This window comes from Elephas maximus, chromosome 4, assembly GCF_024166365.1.
Source record: "Elephas maximus indicus isolate mEleMax1 chromosome 4, mEleMax1 primary haplotype, whole genome shotgun sequence".
Lineage (NCBI taxonomy): Eukaryota > Metazoa > Chordata > Mammalia > Proboscidea > Elephantidae > Elephas > Elephas maximus.
This window is the reverse complement of record NC_064822.1, coordinates 69086321-69108248: the sequence shown is the minus strand read 5'-3', so window position 1 is coordinate 69108248 and position 21928 is coordinate 69086321. Positions and strand designations below refer to the sequence as shown.

At 35.1% G+C, this 21928-nt stretch overlaps 1 protein-coding gene across 1 annotated transcript; it reads left to right on the top strand.

Annotated features, from left to right (window-relative positions):
- The first annotated feature begins 1024 nt into the window (after positions 1–1024).
- LOC126075186 (NKG2-A/NKG2-B type II integral membrane protein-like) lies at positions 1025–20540 on the top strand. The gene is made up of 7 exons (XM_049882481.1): positions 1025–1124; positions 2844–3072; positions 3518–3604; positions 4183–4218; positions 5201–5352; positions 19855–19952; positions 20264–20540. The coding sequence occupies exons 2-7, from the start codon at positions 2886–2888 to the stop codon at positions 20379–20381; spliced, it is 678 nt and encodes a 225-aa protein (XP_049738438.1). The 5' UTR covers positions 1025–1124; positions 2844–2885; the 3' UTR covers positions 20382–20540.
- Positions 20541–21928: the final 1388 nt, after the last annotated feature.

Here is a 21928-nt window from a genome sequence, read left to right as displayed (position 1 = left end):
GAAATTAGTCACATACATCAAAGTAAATTCTAACTACTTCCATAATTTTGAGTAATTTTTATCATGAAATCTTAATTTCTGAGTATAATTTTTTTAAATGTAAATGACAAAAGAATAAACCAAAACCAGTAAGTATATCAAAGGACAAGATAGATAACATTCTTTAACTAAAGACACCAAAAGTGAATGTCTGAGGAATAATAAACATAACAACTTCATTTTAAAAAGAGGAGAGCAGTGAACTTTATATGACTTGGTAATGTTGGGGAATAATTTCATCTTTTTAATAATGTAATATGTGTAATAGAAAGAGAGGAGAGAGAATATTAGTTTTGAAAAATAAAGCGTAAGAAATACAAAAATTTATTTCTAATACTTTTAAATGCATACATGCATATAAGCATATAAAATTATTAGTTTACTTTACGAAAATATAGTTGTTGTTAGTTGCGCAAAGTCGATTCTGACTCATGGTGAGCCCGTCTGTTCAGAGTAGAACTGCTCCATAGGGTGTCAAGGCTGCAACCATTCAGAAGGAGATTGCCAAGCCTGTTCTGAGATGCCTCTGGATGTAATATGTAGAAAAGAAGAAGGTAATGCCACAGTTTTGCAATTTATTCTAAAAATAGGACTTAGACATCTAAGATAGTGTTAACATGGCCTCAGTTTTAATAGTTTGTGGTTCGATGGAAACAAGCTAACTGTATGTGTGGTCAAATCCTCTAAATGCAAAATCCTATAGAAGATGAGAACAGTCTATCAAAAGCACTTTAAAAGGGACAATCTATATGGCGTATTTAAAGATCTACTCTGTCCTTTCAGTAGAAGCTCAACATCTCCTATGTTCTGGTGGTGGGTGATGAGATAAACTGACTTCAAAATAGCCCGTGTGTGAGAATTTCCTGCTCAAACATTAAATAACACATTGATAAGCCATCTACCTTTTCATCTCTTGCTTCACTCTGAGACCCACAGGAGAGTCTGTAAGAGCAGAGATATTCTTTCTGCTTTTACAGGATTTATGTCTTTAGATTTCACTTTCTAATATCCAGCCATATTGGCCACTGTAGGACACTGAAGAGGCCTTCCCGCCAACGGATGCAAAACTTTCCAGCTGAGAGAAGGTATGTACCAATGCTCTCCTCTCTGTCTTCTAGCCCATCTCATTTAATGGGGAGGTTTCTATACATGCTGTGCATGATGCACTGAGGTAGTATTAATACACAGTAGACTCTCTGTAGAACATCGGAGTCAGGCTAAAAAAGTAAACCCCAAATATGAAATATGTTGGAGAATTTATTTATTCAAATTATTCCATGTGGAGAATCAGTCAAGTGAACACACACTCACAGATATATTTGAGTTTGTCAGTCAACTTAAAGTGAAATCCCGTAAAGATCATGACAATGAACAAATAATTGGTTCAATGAGTGCCTTTGTGTATAAATAATGTATTATTTTGTGTTTAGTGAGTGTTTATCGCTAGATTCTAAAAAACAAAAAACTAATTGAATGATGCAATGCCAAACATAATTCCTCATTCACTTAGTTAGATAATATACACATGGTTTTACTTTTTTTAAAAAGGAGGATGAGGTAAAAAACATAAAATGGTAAAGTTAATAATAAATATTAAAAGGCTTAAATTAATTGAACAAAACACTGGGAAAAAAACCAACTGATATAAGAGAACACTGTCTATTGAGTTATTTTGCAATTTCTACCTGATATGAGTCAGAAGCAATAACAAGAAACTGCAGCTAAAATAATAATCCAAACACTTATTCTCTATTCGGAGCTGACAACTGCCAGGTTGAGAGTTATACACTTATATGCATTACATTTTATGTATTATTATTATTCCTAAGAACATTAAAAAAAACTAGAAGTTAATTACCTTTATCATGGTCACGTGTTATATGTTTCAAAAGCAGAATTAAGTCCTTGATTCTGCTGACACCAGAGTCCAATGAGAAAATTATTAAATGGCATTACTGAATTACACCAACTACACAAGTGAAGGAACCCACACGGACAGTAACAACCATATGATCTTTCTGGAACTTTGAACCCAGTGTTCTCGCATAAAAGTATGCACTTTTATTTATCGATTTGTGGTCTCGTGTTTTAGCAATTGAATCAATTGCCAATAATTTTTGTATAAGGAATATATATTTTTTAATGTCTAATATGGTGTTTCCAATATTCTTTAGGTTGTTGATAAGTTCATTGTGTCATGTAGTTATTCTGACAAGTATTTCGATAAATATGTAATGATTTCTCAGCACTCCCCACCCATTCGTTAATAAGAAAAAGATCACGTAATAGCACTTTATCTCCTTCTAACAAATAAACATAAGTCACTAAATCAAGGTAATTTAGTGCAATAAATTATTATATGTGCTAATTTTCCATTTCGTTCTTCTTTGGAACACTCAGACTTTAACCATTATTGTATTAGAAAATTGTCATAAAGTGTTGTATCATTTTTTTTTTTTTTTTACAAATACAGCATTTTAATTTTTAACCCAGGTATTACAATGGTTTAAAATATTTCTGTGGATTATGACTTTTAAAAGTAAGGATGTTCTTATTTATGAACTTCTTTTTTTTATTCTTAATAATTTATTACTTTTTATACTCCAGTCAAATATATTTTATTGAATGAAGAATATTTTTAAAAAATTACTTATTCCATCATGAGGTATTTGTGGAAGGCCCTAAGTAAAATAGAACCAGAAGTAGAGATTCTCAGCTGCAAAGTGAGCACCTTTACTTACCCTCCCTCCCCACCAAGTTTGATCTTGTCATTTACACAGCACGTATTTCCTTCTTGAGCACAGTTTCTCATAGAGCACAGACCTTGACACCCCTCAGCTGCAGAGATGAATAATCAAACAGTAACCTACTCAGAAGTGAATCTGGCCATGAACCCAAAAAGGCAGCAAATCAAACCCAAGGACCCTGATAGCTCCATTTCAGTCACTGAGCAGGAAATAACTTATGTGGAATTAAACCTTCATGGTGCTTCCCAGGATCTTCAGAAGAATGACAAGAATTTCCGCTGCAAAGGTAAATCATTTAATCCGTTCTCAATATAACTGCACTAGGATGTGTAGTTGTAGTGCAGAGATGTGGGGAAAGGGTGAAGATGAAGACATGGAGCAAGGTTAGTCAGATGAAGGGAGTGGGCTCACTATTTTGCATTTTTGAGTGTCAGACCTGAAGTACAGATAATCGTATTCTACTATGAAATCTGCAGATTAATCCCATTCAGACATTGTTGAAATTTGTAACCTTTGATGAACAACTCCCGGAGTATTATTTTACTGAAAATGAAATGATATATTCTGAGAGAAAAATTACAATGGAGAATGTGGTTTTTATGTTCAGTATTTATTTATATGATTCCCTGTGCATCTGGGTTCTCTTGTCTGTAAACTTTCCAAACATTGGCACCATCTGTCCTTTTTCAGTGTTTCCGTTTCTCTCTCTGCATATCTCCCATCACCTCCAGGGAAGCTCATTGCTGGGATCCTGGGAATCACCTCCATTGTCTTGATGGCCGGTGTAATAACCATGAAATTTAAAGTTATTTCTTCTTGTAAGTTTTTGAAAGATTATAGGGGAATATTCCCTTTACAGGTTTGAAAGTGCCTCTGTATATTTCATAATATTGTGGAATAAAATTCTCATTTTGCTCCATTCATTTGTGTGATATGTTTGTCAAGTTTTTTAGTCTTAGTAAATAATGCTTCATCAATGTGGACTAAATGTGCAAAAGTTATTCTTTTCAAAAGCATGAATAACAGAATGATTGTAGAGAGTGTATGTTTTTAATTCTAAATGTGTGTATTGTATGTGTGTGTATATGCATTCGTGTATGCTTTGGTCACATCTCAAAGACTTACACTGAAAGACTGAAAATACTTATTGAGAAATAAAAATACGTATTTTAAGGTAGTTAAGTCAAATATTGTAAGAGGGTAAAATTTCTTTATTAGGCTCTTTAAGTATTTTTACAAAAACCTTCATTGCTTTATTAATTTTTGTTGGTAAAATAGTTTTAATATACATTATTATGATTTTAAATGATATCCAAATTTCAAACTAGAAAACTAAAATTTTTATGGCTTATTACAGAAATATTAATCTCTATAATAATTACTACAATCTTTCTAGCTATTGGAAATCCGGAGAAGAACAGAACCCCGAATGGTATGCAATAATTTTAAAAGTTCTGTTTTAAACAAAACTTAACTCTTTGTCGTGGAGTCAATTCTGACTCATAGGGGCCCTATTAAACAGAGTAGAACTGTCCCCTTAGTGTTTCCAAGGAGCGGCTGGTGAATTTGAACTGCTGACTTTTTGTTAGCAACCGAGATTTTCTTTAGCACAGCACCACCAGGGCTAATATTTTGAGATTATATTTTGTCTCTATTTTATTTTATGAAGAAATAATTACCGATTCTTAAACTTTCAAAATATAGCAATAAATTTTCATACATAAAGATCATATGAGGAAATCCTCTTGTTAAAAAATTAGAAGAAATAGTCTTTTACAATGACTACACCCTTCTTTTAACAATTGCCTCAGATTTCCTCCTGTTCCTATAAAGATTAAACCAAACCAAAAAAAACCCATTGTGAAGGATTGGATTCTGACTCATAGTGACCCTATAGGACAGAATAGAACTGCCCCATAGAGGTTCCAGGGAGTGGCTGGTGGATTTGAAGTGCAGACCTTTTGGTTAACAGCTGAGCTCTTAACCTCTGTGCCACCAGAGCTTGGCCTAGAAAATCCTATGGTAAAATTCTACTGTATCTCATGGGCTTGTTATGAGTTGACCATCAACTCGACAGCAAATGACAACAACCGCAACAGCATAATATGATAAGAAAGAAATAATTTTACTATCCTAAAAAAGTGGTGTTGTTCAGTGATTTTCAGGACATGTACAGAATAGATATTTTATTTGCTTTTTCACAACGACCCCGTTGCTAAAGGTACATAAATTAGAGGTTGGGAGGCTGACCCTTTCTGGGTGTGTGCATGTGTTTTTTCATATGTATATGTAAGTGTGTGAGATTGCTATATATAGGTTATGTAGGTATGTTCTTATGCCTATGCAAATATGTCAACTAATTTATATTTGTTAATTCAAATTGTTTCTGGAGAGTAATTCATATTCTTTTTCAGCATCTCATTGTGGCCGTTGTCCAGAAGACTGGTTATCCTATTCCAACAGTTGCTATTATGTTAGTAGTGATAAAAAAACCTGGACTGAGAGTCAAATGGCCTGTGCTTCTAAGAAATCTAATCTGACTAATATAGATAATGAAGAAGAAATGGTAAGATTTCAAATATTTGAAATATTTTATTAAAAGGTATAACACATACAAAAAGAAATGTATACAAAATGTATTTGAGTCAATGAAAAGTATCAAGAAACGTTACTGACATGCCTTATGTACCCTATGCATCTTAAAGAATACAGATTTGCCTACTTTGCAAACTTATGTAAATAGAATTATACTCTATGAAGTGTTTAGTGTCTTACATATTTCAGTTGATATTTTGTTTTTAGTATTCATCCATATTTTTGTCCATGTTGTTGTTAGTTCCCTTAGATTTGACTCTGATCCACGGAGACCTTACTTACAACAAAACAAAACGTTGTCTGGTCCTGTGCCGTCTTAATGTTCATTGGTATGTCTGAATCCATTGTTGTCCATTCATCTTATGAATATTTCTCTAATTTTCATCAGCCCTCTTCTTTAGCAAACGACATGTCCTTTTCTAGTAATTGGTCTTTCCTGATGACATGTCTGAAATAAACAAGCCAAAGTCTCATATTCTTGCTTCTAAAGAGCATTCTGATTGTGTTTCTTCTAAGACCGATTTGTCCAAAAATGTGCTTTATTTTCAAGGCTACGCAGTACTCCATTGTATGAATTGACAATGCTTTATTTATATTTGATGCCATTAGTGTAAAAAATACCAAAAAAAGGTTTATTTCCTGTTCTTGCTAATTTATAAAAAATAATGCTTCCATACATTTTTTTCTGAAAGTAAACTTTCTTGTTTCTTTTAAACATAAAAAATGTAAATGTATCAACATTGTAAAGATTAATCACAAATTAATATACCTATATAATTACAAATCATGTCAAGAAATAGAAAATGCTAGTACCTTCCCCATTAGCTGTACCCCTGTGTCTGCTCTTACCAGTTCTCCTTCTTCTCAAAGCACTATGCTGAGTTTTTAAACTTTATAGAGATGGAATCATATAATGTACATTTTTGAGTCTATCTCCTTTCACTCACATATATTTGTGCAATTGATCCCTATCGTTGCAGTTTGTTCATTTCACTGCTCTGTTATGTAAGTAAACCCACCAAACAAAACAAAAAAACATAACCAGCTGCCATGGATTCGATTCTGACTCATGGAGACCCATGTGTTTCAGTGTAGAACGACACTTCAAAGAGTTTTCCGCAGGTAGAACTTTTAGAAACAGGTTGGCAGACCTATCTTTCGAGGTGCCTCTGGGTGGAATTGAACCTCCAACCTTTCTGTTAGTGACTGAGTGCTTAGCCATTTGTACCACCAGGAACTCCATTGTCACATGAATAAACATTTTAAAATCCATTCTACGGTGGATAGAAATTTAGCTATTAAGAAAACATTTAGCTACTATTTACCTATTACAAGTAATTATTCTCTAAATATCTTTCTGGATGTCTTTTACCACATATTATCTGGATGCACAGGAATAAAATTGTAGGGTCATGCAGGTTACAGGTATATGTACATGTCAGGATTTTTAAGTTATCCCAAAAGTTTGCTAGATCATAGGACACATACACATATTATCTAATAGTGTTTGACCTGCCCCTTGATCCACATCCTCATCAAAACTTACTACTATGAGAAATTTTAATAGTAGAAGTTTTGATTGTTATGATATTAATAGACATTTTCCATGCTATTGCTTGACTGAACACATTTAATGTGCTGTTAGCCACTAGAGTATTCTTTTATGAAACGCCTATTCATGTCTTTTGTCCATATTTCCTCTGTGATTGTCTGTTGCGTTCTGCCAATATCTTCTTGATGTATATTGGTTATGATTTCTTTTTTGATTTTGTAACTTTATAATAGTTTTATTTTTCTCCATGACTTACATATTTACCTCCATGTTGGAGTCTCTTAATGAATAGATTTATTATTAGTAGTATAGTCCAATTTCTCATTTATAGTGTTAGTGCATATGCTGCAGCTCTTTTAGTAACAGACCAAACTTCAATATATAATCTACTAAATTAATTTGAAGGTTTTACATTTTATCTTTTTTTTTAAAATTTTTTTTCTGAAAATACTTATTTACTATATTTAGATGTATTGTTAGGTGCTGTCGAGTTGATTCAACTCATAGAGACCCTATGCACAACAGAACGAAATATTGACAGGTCCTGTGCCATCCTCACAATATTTGTTATGCTTGAGTCCATTGTTGTAGGCATTGTGTGAATCCACCTCAGCGAGGGTGTTCCTCTTTTTCTCTGACCCCCTTGCTTACCAAGCATGATATCCTTCTCCAGGCACTGGTCCCTCCTGATAACATGTCCAAAATATGTGAAACAAATTCTTGCCATCCTTCCTTCTAATGAGCATTCTGGCTGTACTTCTTCCAAGACAGATTTGTTTGTTCTTCTGACATCTATGGTGTATTCAATATTCCTCTCCAACACCATATTCAAAGGCAATGATTCTACTTTGGTCTTCCTTATTCATTGTCAGAATTCACATGCATATGAGGCAACTGAAGACACCATGGCTTGGATCAAGGGCACCTTAGTCCTTAAAGTGACATGTTTGCTTTTTAACACTCTTTAAACGGTCTTTTGCATGAGATTTGTCCAGTGCAGTGAGTCCTTTGATTTCTTGACTGCTGCTTCCGTGTGCATTGACTGTGGATCCAACTCAATCTGTTATCTGTTTATCATGAGGTTACTTATTGGCCCAGTTATGATATACTGGTCCAGATGTATGATCTATTGGAATTTAATTTTTGTGATGCTGATAGAAGTTTTTATTTTTCTACAACAGTATCTAATTGAGTTAGCATAATTTATAGTAAAAATGATCACTTATCCATTCCTCTCTGTGCCACCTTTGTCATAAATCAGGGATATTGATGTACATTTGTGTGTGTGTGGATATGTTCCTGGTCACTTCCAGGTTTCACTTTTCTATTTTTTCTTCTTGCATGAGTGTCACATGGGTAAAATTACTAAAGTGTTCTATTAATTCTTTATATTCAGTACAGTAGTGTTGTCCTTCAAGATTTATCCCCTTCTTCTACCCTTAAATTTCTATATAAATATTCTCAAAACACATGCTGTGTCTTTTTTTGTTATGTTGAATCCATAGATTAATTGTTGAAAATTGACATCTTAATAATGTAATATCTTAACCTGGTTTTATCCTCCATTTGTTTTCTTTTAATACTCTTATGATTTTGTGTACAAGTCTTGAAAGCTTTTTTGTTTGATTTGGCTCCAGTTACGTTTTATGTTTAATTTTCTGCTATTTCTAATTTATCACTCTGAAAATGATGTGTATCCAACACACTTTCTGAGCACACTTATTAATTCTAATAATTCACCTTTAAATTCCTTTTGACTTTCTACACTCAAAATTTAATCATGTATGACACGTGTCAGTTTTATTCCTTCTGTTATGATTTATATCTAGCTTACCGGTTTTTGTTTATTATACTTGAAAGACTGCCCACTTCTAAAGAGAGGAAAAAAGGTGATATTGGACATCATAGTCTTATTCACCTATGTCAGAATAAGAGCTTTAATCATTTCATCATAGAGTATATATGTTGTTGGGGTTTTTTTGAAGATAACTCTATCAGAATAAGGAAGTTTACTTTTTCTCCCTTTTAAAACCATTTCCCAAGGTATAAACAAACAACAACAACAAAAAAAAACCAAACCCCTATAGGGTCGCTATGAGTCTCAAGGTATACTTGACATAAAATATAAAATAAACTGCACATATTTAAATCATGTAATGCCTTAAATTTTGATATATGTATATACCTGTGAAACCGTCACTTTTGGAGAATGAGTACCACTGTTACCCTCAAAAGTTTCGTTATGTGTCTTTGTAGTCCCTTCTCCCACCCTTTACCAATCACCAATTATAGACAACCACTGATCTACTTTCTACTTCTACTTTTTCAGTTGGCATTTTCTAGAGATTTTTTATTTATGGATTATACATTTTTTCTTATTTCTTTGTTTAACATTTATTTTGAGATTGATCCATGCTGCAATGTTTCAATAGTTTATTGTTTTTATTAATGAGTAGTAATTTTATGGATATATCCCAATTTTTTTATCCATTCAATTGTTAGTTAACATCTGATGTGTATGTCAAGGTGAGGATTTCATCTGTTCTTTGTGTGTTATTTTATAAGTGAGTCATACTTCACTTGCATTCAACTGCCCAGATTTTGCATATACAGTTCAATGATTTTGACAAATGTATGCATCTATGTATGAACACATAACTCCAATCAAGGCAATATTTCCTTCGTCCCATTAGTACTCACTTTCAGGCTTCTGATTTCCAACATCATAGCAACCATGCTTGCTGAAAGTGAAGAGGACTTGAAGCACTTACTAATGAAGATCAAAGACCACAGCCTTCAGTATGGATTGCACCTCAACATAAAGAAAACAAAAATCCTCACAACTGGACCAAAGAGCAACATCATGTTAAACGGAGAAAAGATTGAAGTTGTCAAGGATTTCATTTTCCTTGGATCCACAATCAATAGCCATGGAAGCAGCAGTCAAGAAATCAAAAGACGCATTGCATTGGGCCAATCTGCTGCAAAGGACCTCTTTAAAGTGTTGAAGAGCAAAGATGTCACCTTGAAGACTAAGGTGCACCTGACCCAAGCCATGGTATTTTCAATTGCATCATAAGCATGTGAAAGCTGGACAATGAATAAGGAAGACCGAAGAAGAGTTGACACCTTTGAATTGTGATGTTGGCGAAGAATATTGAATATACCACGGACTGCCAGAAGAACAAACAAATCTGACTTAGAATAAGTACAACCAGAATGCTCCTTAGAAGCAAGGATGGCGAGACTGCATCTTACATACTTTGGACATGTTGTCAGGAGAGATCAGTCCCTGGAGAAGGACATCATGCTTGACAGAGTACAAGGTCAGTGGAAAAGTGGAAGACCCTCAGTGAGGTGGATTGACACAATGGCTGCAACAATGAGCTCAAGCGTAACAACGATTGTAAGGATGGCTCAGGACTGGGCAGTGTTTCGTTCTGTTGTGCTTAGGGTCGCTATGAGTTGGAACCGACTTGACGGCACCTAAGAACAACAACAAGCTAGTTTTTCTTCTATTAATGCTTCACGTCACAAGTATGTATTCTACAACTTGTTAATAGATTAATCTGCTTATGGATATTTGAATTGTCTCTGGAATTTTTCTATTGTGGAAAAAAAAACTAATATGAAAACTCTTGTGCGAAAATTTGTGTGTATGTACATACTCAGTTTTGTGGAATTCAAGTGAAATTGCTGGGTTATAGGTGAAGTGTATGTTTAACTTTAAAATAAAAACATGAGAGAATATTTTCAACATGTTTGCACCATTTTCCGCTCCTAAAATTGTTTGAGAGTTTAATTTAATCTAATCCTTGTTAGCACATGGAATTTCTAGATATCTTTTATTAATTAATTTATTTTTGAGTGCTCTTTAGTGCTTTCAACAATTTCTTTTTACCAAGATTGCAAAATTTATTTACATAGTTATTCATAACATTTTACTATTCATTTTTATGTCAATAATATCTGCAGTTGTTGTTGTTGTTATTGTTAGTTACCATCAAATGACCTCCAGCAAATGGTGACCTTATGGATATAACACAGCAAAATGTTGCCCAGTCCTGTGCAATCTTCATGTTCTTGAGATTGTAGTTATGTCCTCTCTGTTCATTTCTTTATATAATTTATGCCTTCTCTCTTTGTATTCAGCTTTCTGGTTGGAGGTTTATCAATTTAATTAATCTTTCCAAGAAAAATGATTTGGTTTCATTTACTTATTCTGTTTTGCAGTTTTCATTTCATTAATTTACGCTATTAGGTTTTTGTATTTTTCCTTCTTTATTTGAGCTTAATTTTCTCTTCTCTTGATATTGAAGTTAGATCACTTATTTCAGACCTTTTCAATTTTATCAAATAAGCATTTAATGTGGTCAATTTACCTCTTGGCACTGCTTTAACTACAATTCACAAATTTTGATATGAAGTGTTTTCCTTTCATTCTATTCTCTCTCTCCCTCTTTTACTTTTTTCTTTTTCCTAATTTCTTTGTGACATTCTCAGAGGCCTCTTGGGTTAGTTAAATTCTTCACATTTTCTCTTTTATTATTAATTTCTGGTTATATTGCATGTACTAAAAGAAAATATTTTGTATGATTTCAATTCCTTAAAAGCTGCTGACGTTTGTTTTATGGCCCGATGTATGGTCTATGTTGGTGAATACACTATGTGCATGTGAAAACAATATACTTTATTGTGTGTGTGGCATGTTCTATAAATTTCCAACAGGATAAGAAGGTTGATAGTGATGTTCAATTCTTCTATTTACTTAATGGTTTTCAGTCTACATGTTCTATTGAGTAGAGAGAGAAGAGCGCTGAAGTCACCAGTTAATACTGTAGACGTGCATTTTTCACCTTCGACTCTATCAGATCTACTTCATGTATTTGAAACTTTGATGTTAGGTGCATCCGTATTTAAAACTATTTTGTCCTTTTTGATCAATTGACTCCTTTATCAATATATAATGATTCTCTTTGTCTCTTATAATATTCCTTGGTCATTGTTACGTTCTTACATAGTGTATTAGATATTAGGGCTGCTATAACAGACATACCACAAGTGGATGGCTTTTAACAAACAGAAATTTATTCTCTCACAGTCTAGTACACTACAAGTCCAAATTCACAGCATCTGCTCCAGCGGAAGGCTTTCTTTCTCTGTTGGCTCTGTAGGAAGGTGCTTGTCAATCTTATCCTGGTTGAGGAGCCTCTTAGTGCTGGGAACTTGGGCCAAAGGATGGGCTATTCTCCTGGTTCTTGTTTCTTGTAGGTACGAGGTACCCCTGTATCCCTGGTCCCTTCTCTCTTTTATATCTTAAAAAAAAGAGTGGATCAAGACAATCCGTCTTGTAGTTTGAGTCCTAACCCATTAACGTGATTGCCACTACTTCCATCTTATCAATATCATAGAGATAGGGTTTACACATAGGAAAACCACATCAGATGACAAAACAGTAGACAATCACACCATAGTGGGAATCCTGACCTAGCCAAATGGATGAACATATTTTTTGGGGACACAATTCAATCCATGACACATAGTAATATAGCCACTGAAACTTTTTGTTTTTTGGATTAGTGTTTGTATGGCATAGACTTTCAAGTAAAAAAAAAAAAAAAAGAATTAGCTATCAGATCTATATTCATAACCACTCCAAAGAAAAATCATCAAAAAGAATGCAAGTATTATCAGAATTTGTGTTGAATATAATTCAAAACCAATTTCAGCTGTATATTGACAGAGAAGTGCTAGAAGTTTAAGCTGGATTCAGAATTGAATGAGGGAGATCATTGTTGATGTCAGATGGATTGTTGCCAAAAGCAGGGAATACTAGAAGGATGTTTACCTGGGTTTTATTGACTATTTAGAGACAATCAGCAGAGTGGATCATAACAAATTATGGTTAACATTATGAAGAACAGGAATTGCAAAATGATTAATTTTGCTCATGCAGGACCTGAACTGGATCAGGAGGCAATATTCAAACAGAACAAGGGAATACTCTGTGGTTCAAAGCTGGAAAAGGAGTGTGGCAGAGTTGTGATATCCTTTCACCTTACGTACTGAATCTTTATGCTGAACAAATTATCTGAGAAGCTGCACCATATGAAAAAAGAAATTCAGCATCAGGATTGGAGAATGACTCATTAACAACCTTGCTTGCCTAAAGTGAAGGGACTTGAAACACTTACTGAAGAATGTCAAAGACTAACAGCCTTCAGTATTGATTACACTTGAATGTGAAGTAATTGAAAATCCTCAACACTGAAAAAAAAAAAACAACATTATGATAAATGGCAAAGAAATCAATGTTTTCAATGATTTTGTTCTACTTGAATCAACTACAGATGCCCATGGAAGTAACTGTCAAGAACTCAAACAACATATTGCATTGTACAGATTTGTTGCAAAAGACCTCTTTTAAATTTTAAAATGCAAAGATGTCACTTTGATGACTACGGTGTTCTTGACCAAAAATATGGTCTTTTCAATTGCTTTAGTATCGTTAACCAGAAATCCAGAAATGCTATTTATAAACTTGTCAAAGACATATTCAAATTGATACTCTGGGTTTTTCATTTTAACCTCTCTAGTTTAAAATCTTACATGCAAACAATTAAAAGGGGGAAAGTTGAAAAATTTATGCTGAAAGAAACCTTTATGTGAATATAAGTTTCCTAAAGTTACACTAAAGCGAATGGGAAAATCATGAAGTCAAAGGGGTGAAGAGAAGATTTTAAAGGGTAACTCAAGAAGACAACGTGTTATAATGAAATGTGAAAAGACCTGGAGATAGAAAACCAAAAGGGAAGAACACACTCAGCATTTCTCAATCTGAAAGAACTGGAAAAAAAAAAAAAAAAAAAACTTCAAGCCTCAAGTTGCAGTATTGAGGGATTTTGTGGGCAAAATATTGACTGACTCAGGAAGCTTCAAAGAAGTCGAAAGGGGTACACAGAGTCAGTATACCAAAAAGATTTGGTTGATTTCAACCATTTCAGGAGGTAGCATATGATTAAGAGCCAATGGAATTGAAGGAAGAAGTCCAAGCTGCACTGAAGGCCTTGGCAAAAAACAAACCTCCAGGAATTGAAAGGATACCAATTGAAATGTTTCAACAAATGGATGCAATGCTGGAAGCTTTCAGTTGCCTATGCCAAGAAATTTGGAAGACAGCTGCTTGGTCAGTTGACCGGAAGAGATCCAGATTTGTGTCCATTCTGAAAAGGTGATCCAACAGAATGTGGAAATTACTGAACAATAACTTCAGCATCACACGCAAGAAAAATTTTGCTGAAGATAATTAACAAAGGGTTGCAGCACAACATCAACAGGGAACTGCCAGAAATTCAAGGCAGGTTCAGAAGAAGACCTATGTTATTGATTGAATTATGTCCCTCCAAAATATGTGTTGTAAATTCTAGCCTCTATGCCTGTGATTATAATCCCATTGAAGAATGAGTTTTCTTTGTTACGTTAATATGGCAGGAGTGTCTTTAGTCAATCTCTTTTGAGATACCAAAGAGATCAAACAAGCAAGTCAGAGAAGCAGAAATGGGGAAAATTGATGCCAAAGCACACAGATATCTTCAAGGAACCAGAAAATAAGCTGAAGAGAAAAGGTCTTTCTCCCAGAGCTGACACAGAGAGAAAGCTTTCCACTAGAGCTGGCACCCTGAATTTGGACATCTAGACTCCTAAAATGTGAGAAAATAAATTTCTATTGGGTAAAGCCTCCCACTTGTGATATTTCTTTTTATAGCAGCATTAGATAACTAAGACAATTTGGTATTGAGAAATGAGGGTAATGCTCTCACAAATACTTAACATGTGGAAGTGGTTTAAGAATTGAGTAATGGGTAGAGACTGAAAGGTTTTTAAGGTGCCTAATAGCAAAAAAGCCAATCTAGGCTTAATAGCAAAAAAGCCTAGATTGCCTTAAGGAATTATCTGTAGAATTATAGATGTCAAAGGCAAGTCTAGAGAGGGCTCAGGAGGAAGTGAGCAGAACTATGTAGAAAGTCGCTATCACCTTAGACAATACACATGACCCCAGCAACAGAATATTGTTATAAATGTGGATGTGAAACTTGCTTCTGGTGAGGCTTTAAAGAAAATGATGAACACGTGATTAGACAATAGAGGAAGGGTTATGCTGTTTATGCAGTGACAGAGAACTTGTCTGAATTATGTTCAAATGTTTGGTAGATGGCAGAGCTTGTAAGGGATGAACTTGGATATCTAACTGAGGAGAATTCCAAGCAAGATTTGAATGGGGTTGGTTGGTTTTTCCCTGCCACTTAGAGTAAAATGTGAGAGGAAAGAGATGGACTTAAAAATGAACTGTGCAAGATGAAAACAGAACTTAAAGATTTGAAAATTCTCTTGTACAAACTAAGGACCCTTGTCCTAAGATGTTCACCAAGGATGTGGCCACTCAATCTCTTGTTAAAGAGATTAAGACTGTGACAGGTGGGTCTAACTACCACAGAGTAAAAGCCATCACTGAAAAGGACAGAGAATGAACAAAAGGAAAACAAGCTGTCTTGTCTCTGGGAATTTTACAGGCAAGAAATGGGCCAAAGGAGCTACATTTGTTGCCCTGCAAGAAAAGAAGAAGACCATCCCTAGAGCAGCTCAGACATCAGCAGAACTGTTGGATGTAGCACAGAGTGTGGAGCTCCCGTTAAGACTTACCAGAAGGGTGGGACCACTGTGGCTGTGGGGCTTTCATGCACAAGGGTCAGAAAAATTGAACCTTCCCGGGGTAAGGGGGTGGGTTACACCTCAGATGGCCAAGGAGAATAGGACCACAAAAAGGCAAAGGTGTAGAGTTGCCATCCCTGTGAGATTGGATGGTGGAGTTGAAGCCTAGCGCTGAGGGGCCACCACCCAGAATCCACAAAGGGTAGCTAATACCTGGAGTGTGGAGGGCAGTGTCCTAGCCCTGGTGGTCCTGGAAAACAGATGATTATTTTCAAGCCTTGAGAGCTAGTGTAAATTGTTCTGCTGGATTTTGGACTTGCTTGCTGTCGGTTATCCCTTCTTTCCTTCCAATTTCTCCCATCTGTCATGAAAATATCAACCTTGTGCTTGTTCTACCATCGTATTTTGGAAGAAGATAATTTGTAATCTAGACTTCACACATTCACAGAGGAAGAAGAATTTCACCCCAGGATGGACTATGCCTAACATCTCACCCATATTTGATTAAGATGATTCAGAAGGTGAGATTTTGAATTTGGAGGTGATTTAAGACTTTCAGGGTGAATGTGTTTTGCGTGAGGCAAGGATGTGAATTTTGGGGGTCCAAAGGGTGGAATGCTGTTGATTGAATTGTGTCCCCATAAAATACGTGTTGTAAATCTTAGCCTCTATGCCTGTGTTTATAATCCCTTTTGGGAATGGGCTTTCTTTGTTACCTTGGTGAGAAATGATTACCATAGGGTGCATCTTGAGTCAGTCTCTTTTGATATATAAAAGAGATTAAACAAGCAAGCCAGAAAGAAGAGATCTGGAAGACTGATGACAATTCACATGGAGATCTCCTAGGAATCATGTAACAAGCTGAACAGACAAGGACCTTCCCCCAGAACAGACGGGAAGAATCTTCTCCTAGAGCTGGTGTCCTGAATTCAGAATTCTAGTTTGCTAAACTGTTAGAAAATAAATTTCTGTTTGTTATAAGCACCCACCTGTGGTATTTTTGTTATAGCAACACTAGATAACTAAGAGACTGTGGAACTAGAGAAATCACTGCTGATGTCAGATGGATCTTGGCTGGAACCAGAGAATACCAGAAAGATGTTTATCTGCGTTTTATTGACCATGCAAAGGCGTTCGACTGTGTGAATCATAACAAATTGTATATAACATTGTGAAGCATGGGAATTCCAGAAGACTTAATTGTGCTCATGCAGAACCTGTAGTCAGACCAAGAGGCAATCATTTGAAAAAAGAAGGGGATGCTACGTGGTTAAAATCAGGAAAGGTGTAGGTCAGGGTTCTATCTTTTCACCGTACTTGTTTAACCTGTATACTGAGCAAATAATTCAAGAAGCCGGACTATACGAAGTAGAACACACCATCAGGATTGGAGGAAGACTAATTAGCAACCTTTGATATGCAGATGATACAATCTTGCTTGCTTAAGCCAAGAGGGCTGAAACACTTACTGATGAAGATCAAAGACCACAGCCTTCTGTATAGATTACACCTCAACATAAAGAAAACAAAAATCCTCACAACTGGACCAATAACCAACATCATGATAAATGGAGAAAAGATTGAAGTTGTAAAGGATTTCATTTTACTTGGATCCACAATCAATGCCAATGGAAGCAGCAGTCAAGATATCAAATGGCGTATTACGTTAGGCAAATCTGCTGCAAAAAACCTCTTTTTAAAGTGTTAAAAAGCAAAGATGTCACTTTGAGGACTAAGGTGCCTGACACAAGCCGTGATGTTTTCAATCACTTCATATGCATGAGAAAGCTGGACAATGAGTGAGGAAGCTGGAAGAAGAATTTAGGGTGAATTAAGGTGTCGACAAGGTATATTGACTGCCAGAAGAATGAACACATCTGTGTTGGAAGAAGTACAGCCGGAATGCTCCTTAGAAGCAAGGATGCTGAGACTTCATCTTGCATACTTTGGCTTTGGACACGTTATCAGGAGGGATCAGTAGCTGGAGAATGACATCATGCTTGTTAAAGCAGAGGACAAATGGAAAAAAGGAAGACCCTAAAGGAGATGAATTGATATTGTGACTCCAGCAATGGGCTCAAGCATAACAACGATTGTGAGGATGGCATAGGACCGGGCAGTGTTTCGTTCCCTTGTAAATACTGTGGCTCCGAGACCAAACTGACTCCAGGGTACCTAACAACAACAAAGAACCAAAATCTCCATATTTTTTGCTTAGGAGATGTTTTTAGTGATATAGCTTTAAAATGGCCTAATGGAAGATAAATAATCTTCCAAAATGTTTAGCAGTTAGCCTTATGAAATTACAGCACAGCTTCTGGCTTAGATTGTCACTCTTTTGCAAAACCGTCTCAAGATTATTTCATCCCAGTTTCAAATGAATGCTATTAGCTGTTGCAAATATCACTAACTTTAAAAAAAAAAGTAATTTTGAGATAATAGTAAACTCACACGCAGTTATAAAAAATAATACAGAGATATTCCGTGTATTCTTCGCACAGTGTCTACAAATGGCAACATCCTGCAGCACTACAGTATAATATCAAAACCAGCACTTAAGACGTTTGCCATTTTATTTAGTTTTTTTTTTTTTTTTGTGGTTGTTTCTTCTGGTAATTTTTTTTTCTTGTTCTTTCTTACCTACTTATGGGTAATTTGAGCATTCTTAGGATTTTATATTATTTATTTACAGTGGTTTTTACTCTTTTTCTTCATATAGATTTCTTAGTGATTGATCTGGCTGTTTTGATAAGCAAATGAAACTTTTCAAGGTCTATTGGTATCAATGTTTTACATTTCCAGTAAAGTGTGGAAATTTCACTCCCAGTAAAATCCCTGCTGGCACAGTGGTTAAGCCATGGGCTACTATCAGAAAAGCCAGCAGTTCAAACCTACCAGCCACTCTACAGGGAGACAGAAGTGGCAATCTGCTTCTGTAAAGATTTACAGCCTTTGAAACCCTATGGGGCAGTTCTACTCTGTCTTCTAAGGTCACTATGAGTCGACTCAAGAGCAACAGGAACTTCTCCACTTTTAAACATTATTGAGTTGGTTAGCAGAACGCATCATAATGTTTGTTAAAATCATTAATATGATTCAGAAAACTCATGAAGATGAGAATATTCTATTGTATGTACTCATATTTCTGCTCTTTCCATTGTTCTTTTTTCCTTCTGATGCTTCAACATTCTTTCTTATTCATTTCTTTTCTATTTGAAGAACTTTCTTAGTCAGTTGTAATGAGTAGGTTTGCTATTGACAAATTCTTTTAGTTTTCCTGCATGTGAGAATGTATTCATTTCCTCTTCATATCTGAAATTACAGTTTCACTAGGTAGTGGATTCTCTCTATTTCTCTTTCTTATTTGGTATGTGTGTCTGTGTGTTACTGTCTTTCTAAATTACACCTTCTACCAATACAGAGGAAACTCTGGTGGCGTAGTGGTTTAAGTGCTATGGCTGCTAACCAAGAGGTCAGCAGTTCAAATCTGCCAGGCGCTCCTTGGAAACTCTATGGGGCAGTTCTACTCTGTTCTATAGGGTAGCTATGAGTCAGAATCGACTCGATGGCAGTGGGTTGACAATACAAAAACTGGTAGAATCAGGACTAGTCTAGTTTAAGAAAGATGTGGGGCACAGAAAAACAAAATTTTTTTCTTCAGTGTCATTTATCTCCTCAGTGGCAGCCCTTTAATTTCCTTTAAAAAACCAATCTCTGAGAAACATAGTAGAAAAATACACATTTTTGGAGGGAAGAATGGAATAGTATCTGGAGACTTACTTAAACCCTTACTATGAGAGTTTTTCATTGGAGAAAGATGTGGCAGTCAGCTTCCGTAAAGATTACAGCCTTGGAAACCCTGTGGGGCGGTTCTATTCTGCCCTACGGAGTCCCTGTGAGTGGGAATCGAATCAGTTGCAGTAGGTGTGGCTTTTTTGTTATGCTAGTTCATTGAACCCTGGCAACTATTACGTTATATGAAATTAAACTTTTTTTTTTTTTTTGTAAACCTAGGAGAATAAGACTATTAAGTATTAATACTTAAATAGCTATTTTTGCATGAAAAAGAACTTCAAAGTATTTTAAATTTTAGAATCTAGCACTTATACCTTGTTTGGAAATAAAAATGAAGTAAAAGAAAACACTACCTGCATGTTTTAAAGTACTAAAAGTGTAATGGTTATTAAAACAGATTTTTTTTTTTTATGGTAGAAGTTTATGGGCCTTCTATCTTCTTCATGGGTTGGACTCTCTCGTGAAAGCAGTAATTATCCCTGGTTATGGATAAATGGCTCACCTTCCAACCAAAAGTAAGTTTTTTCTGGATCATATTATATAGAAGAAAAATACAAAAAGAAAAATTTAGATAAGTTATATTAATAAATGTGACTAAATTGAATTATAGGCATGTAGAAAGAAACCGAAAATTAATGACATGAAATGTTGATGTGAATATTAAGAACGAAGTACTCAGTGTTCATAATGATTGTTATTAATATTTTAGAGAAATGTCATTACCTATTTTTATAACAGTCTTCTATTATTGTTGCATGGAAAATGCCATTGTTTTATGGATTACCACACAAAATATAATGGGTTTATGCATTTTTATGCATTTCAGGATAAGAGAGATACGAAATCCTACTTACAACTGTGCTATTATATACTCATCAAGCCTTCAATCAGCCAGTTGTGGATCTGCAAAAACATACATTTGTAAGCTTGAGACTTTGAGTTAAAACACCTGGCCCTGGAGCCCTTCAGGTATCTTTATGTTTTATCAAATGGAAATAACACCACGATTGCAAAAGTCTTATAATCAATTACATTATTTGTTTAAGTGGAAGCTCCACATTGGAACCCTCCTGGACTTTACCCTATGGCCTTCTTCTCTTGGATGATTTTAATCAGTACCCTTTTCTCTAATAAAATATAACTGGGAGTATAACAACTTTCTTGTGTTCCTGAGTCTCTATATTGTTAAACATGCTTACTTACCTGTTTGTTTTTGTAACAAAATAAAAATACCTAAATTATTGCAGTTTTATAAGAAATCTGAATATCCGATTTTGTGAGTGCTCAACTTTTTTATTCTTTTGTAAATTATTGGCCGTTTACATTTTGATACAATTTTTAATATCAGCTTAACAGTTTCCACAATGAAGACTCTACTGGGGTTGAGACTTCTTGAATGATGGAGGGTAGATCTCTGTCAATATCCTCTAGACAGGGAAGAAACTGGCAAGAAATTTTCATACCAACTTTTTCAAGACTCTGGGAATTAAACAAAGGCTTGAGACAATATAAAAAGGGAGTATTTAATCAAGAAAAAACGCGGAACGTCAGTAAGAAAGATAGTGTCTGTGGCATTTTATCTTGGCCTCATGCCAAACCCCGTCTCCCCAGCTCCACGGTAGCCATGAAAACTATCAGCTATGCCACTACTGAAGAGGAAGACCAAGTTTGGAGCTCTTAAGAGTCCCATAACCACAAAATTGTCATCCTTTGACCTTTCTCAGTCTCCCTGGAAAACCCCACTCACAGTTCATTGTGGATATTTGACATGGTTCGAGCTAGCTCTGTGGGAAAATTGTTTACTGAAAACAATCAACAGCAATTGTTTCACATTACAGCTACCTGAGGCTGGAATACCAGTTGTGGCCAAAAGAGCCTGATTAAAGATAAAAGGAAGATTTAGGGAACAAGATGTTCAGAGAGCTTTGAAAAGCTCATGAATGTACCTGGGTGTCTAGAAGGCTGTGCCATTGTACAGGGCTGTGTGCATGCTGAGGAAAGATCTCAGAAGGCCCCAATCTCTTCTTGTGATGAAGGCTCAAACAATCGATTTTCAGAGCTCCTTGTTCTAATACGCACATTTAAGTCAATCCGTTTTTCACAAAACATGCTATCGACATTGCAATTTTAGTTTAGTTTATCTCAAAATTATGAGCACTCCTTGTGATCATTCTTTTGACCATACATCAGTTAGCAATATTAAAAGTCATATGAAGATTTAAAAATGTTTATTATTTATGTCTATTCGAGAGTATATTTAAGTTATACTCTCATTAGAGAATTTATAATAAAGGAAATGTTTTACATCTTAATTTAAAATGTGGCTAGTGTGAAAGATGAACTGATTTTTAAAAATTTTATTTATTCTTAATTAATATGAATTTAAATCCAAATAGCTATATTTTGAGAGCCCATATGTAGTGGCTACAGCACTGTTTTACATATTTTATATTTATATTCTTGGAAATATAAGCATATAATGACTTTTGGG

Excerpts from the sequence above, each read along its gene's own strand:
- LOC126075186 (XM_049882481.1), top strand. The coding sequence starts at position 2,886 with ATGAATAATCAAACAGTAACCTACTCAGAAGTGAATCTGGCCATGAAC. Across the intron at positions 3,073-3,517 it reads CAAGAATTTCCGCTGCAAAG|GGAAGCTCATTGCTGGGATC; the intron begins GTAAATCATTTA and ends CATCACCTCCAG. Across the intron at positions 4,219-5,200 it reads GAAGAACAGAACCCCGAATG|CATCTCATTGTGGCCGTTGT; the intron begins GTATGCAATAAT and ends ATTCTTTTTCAG.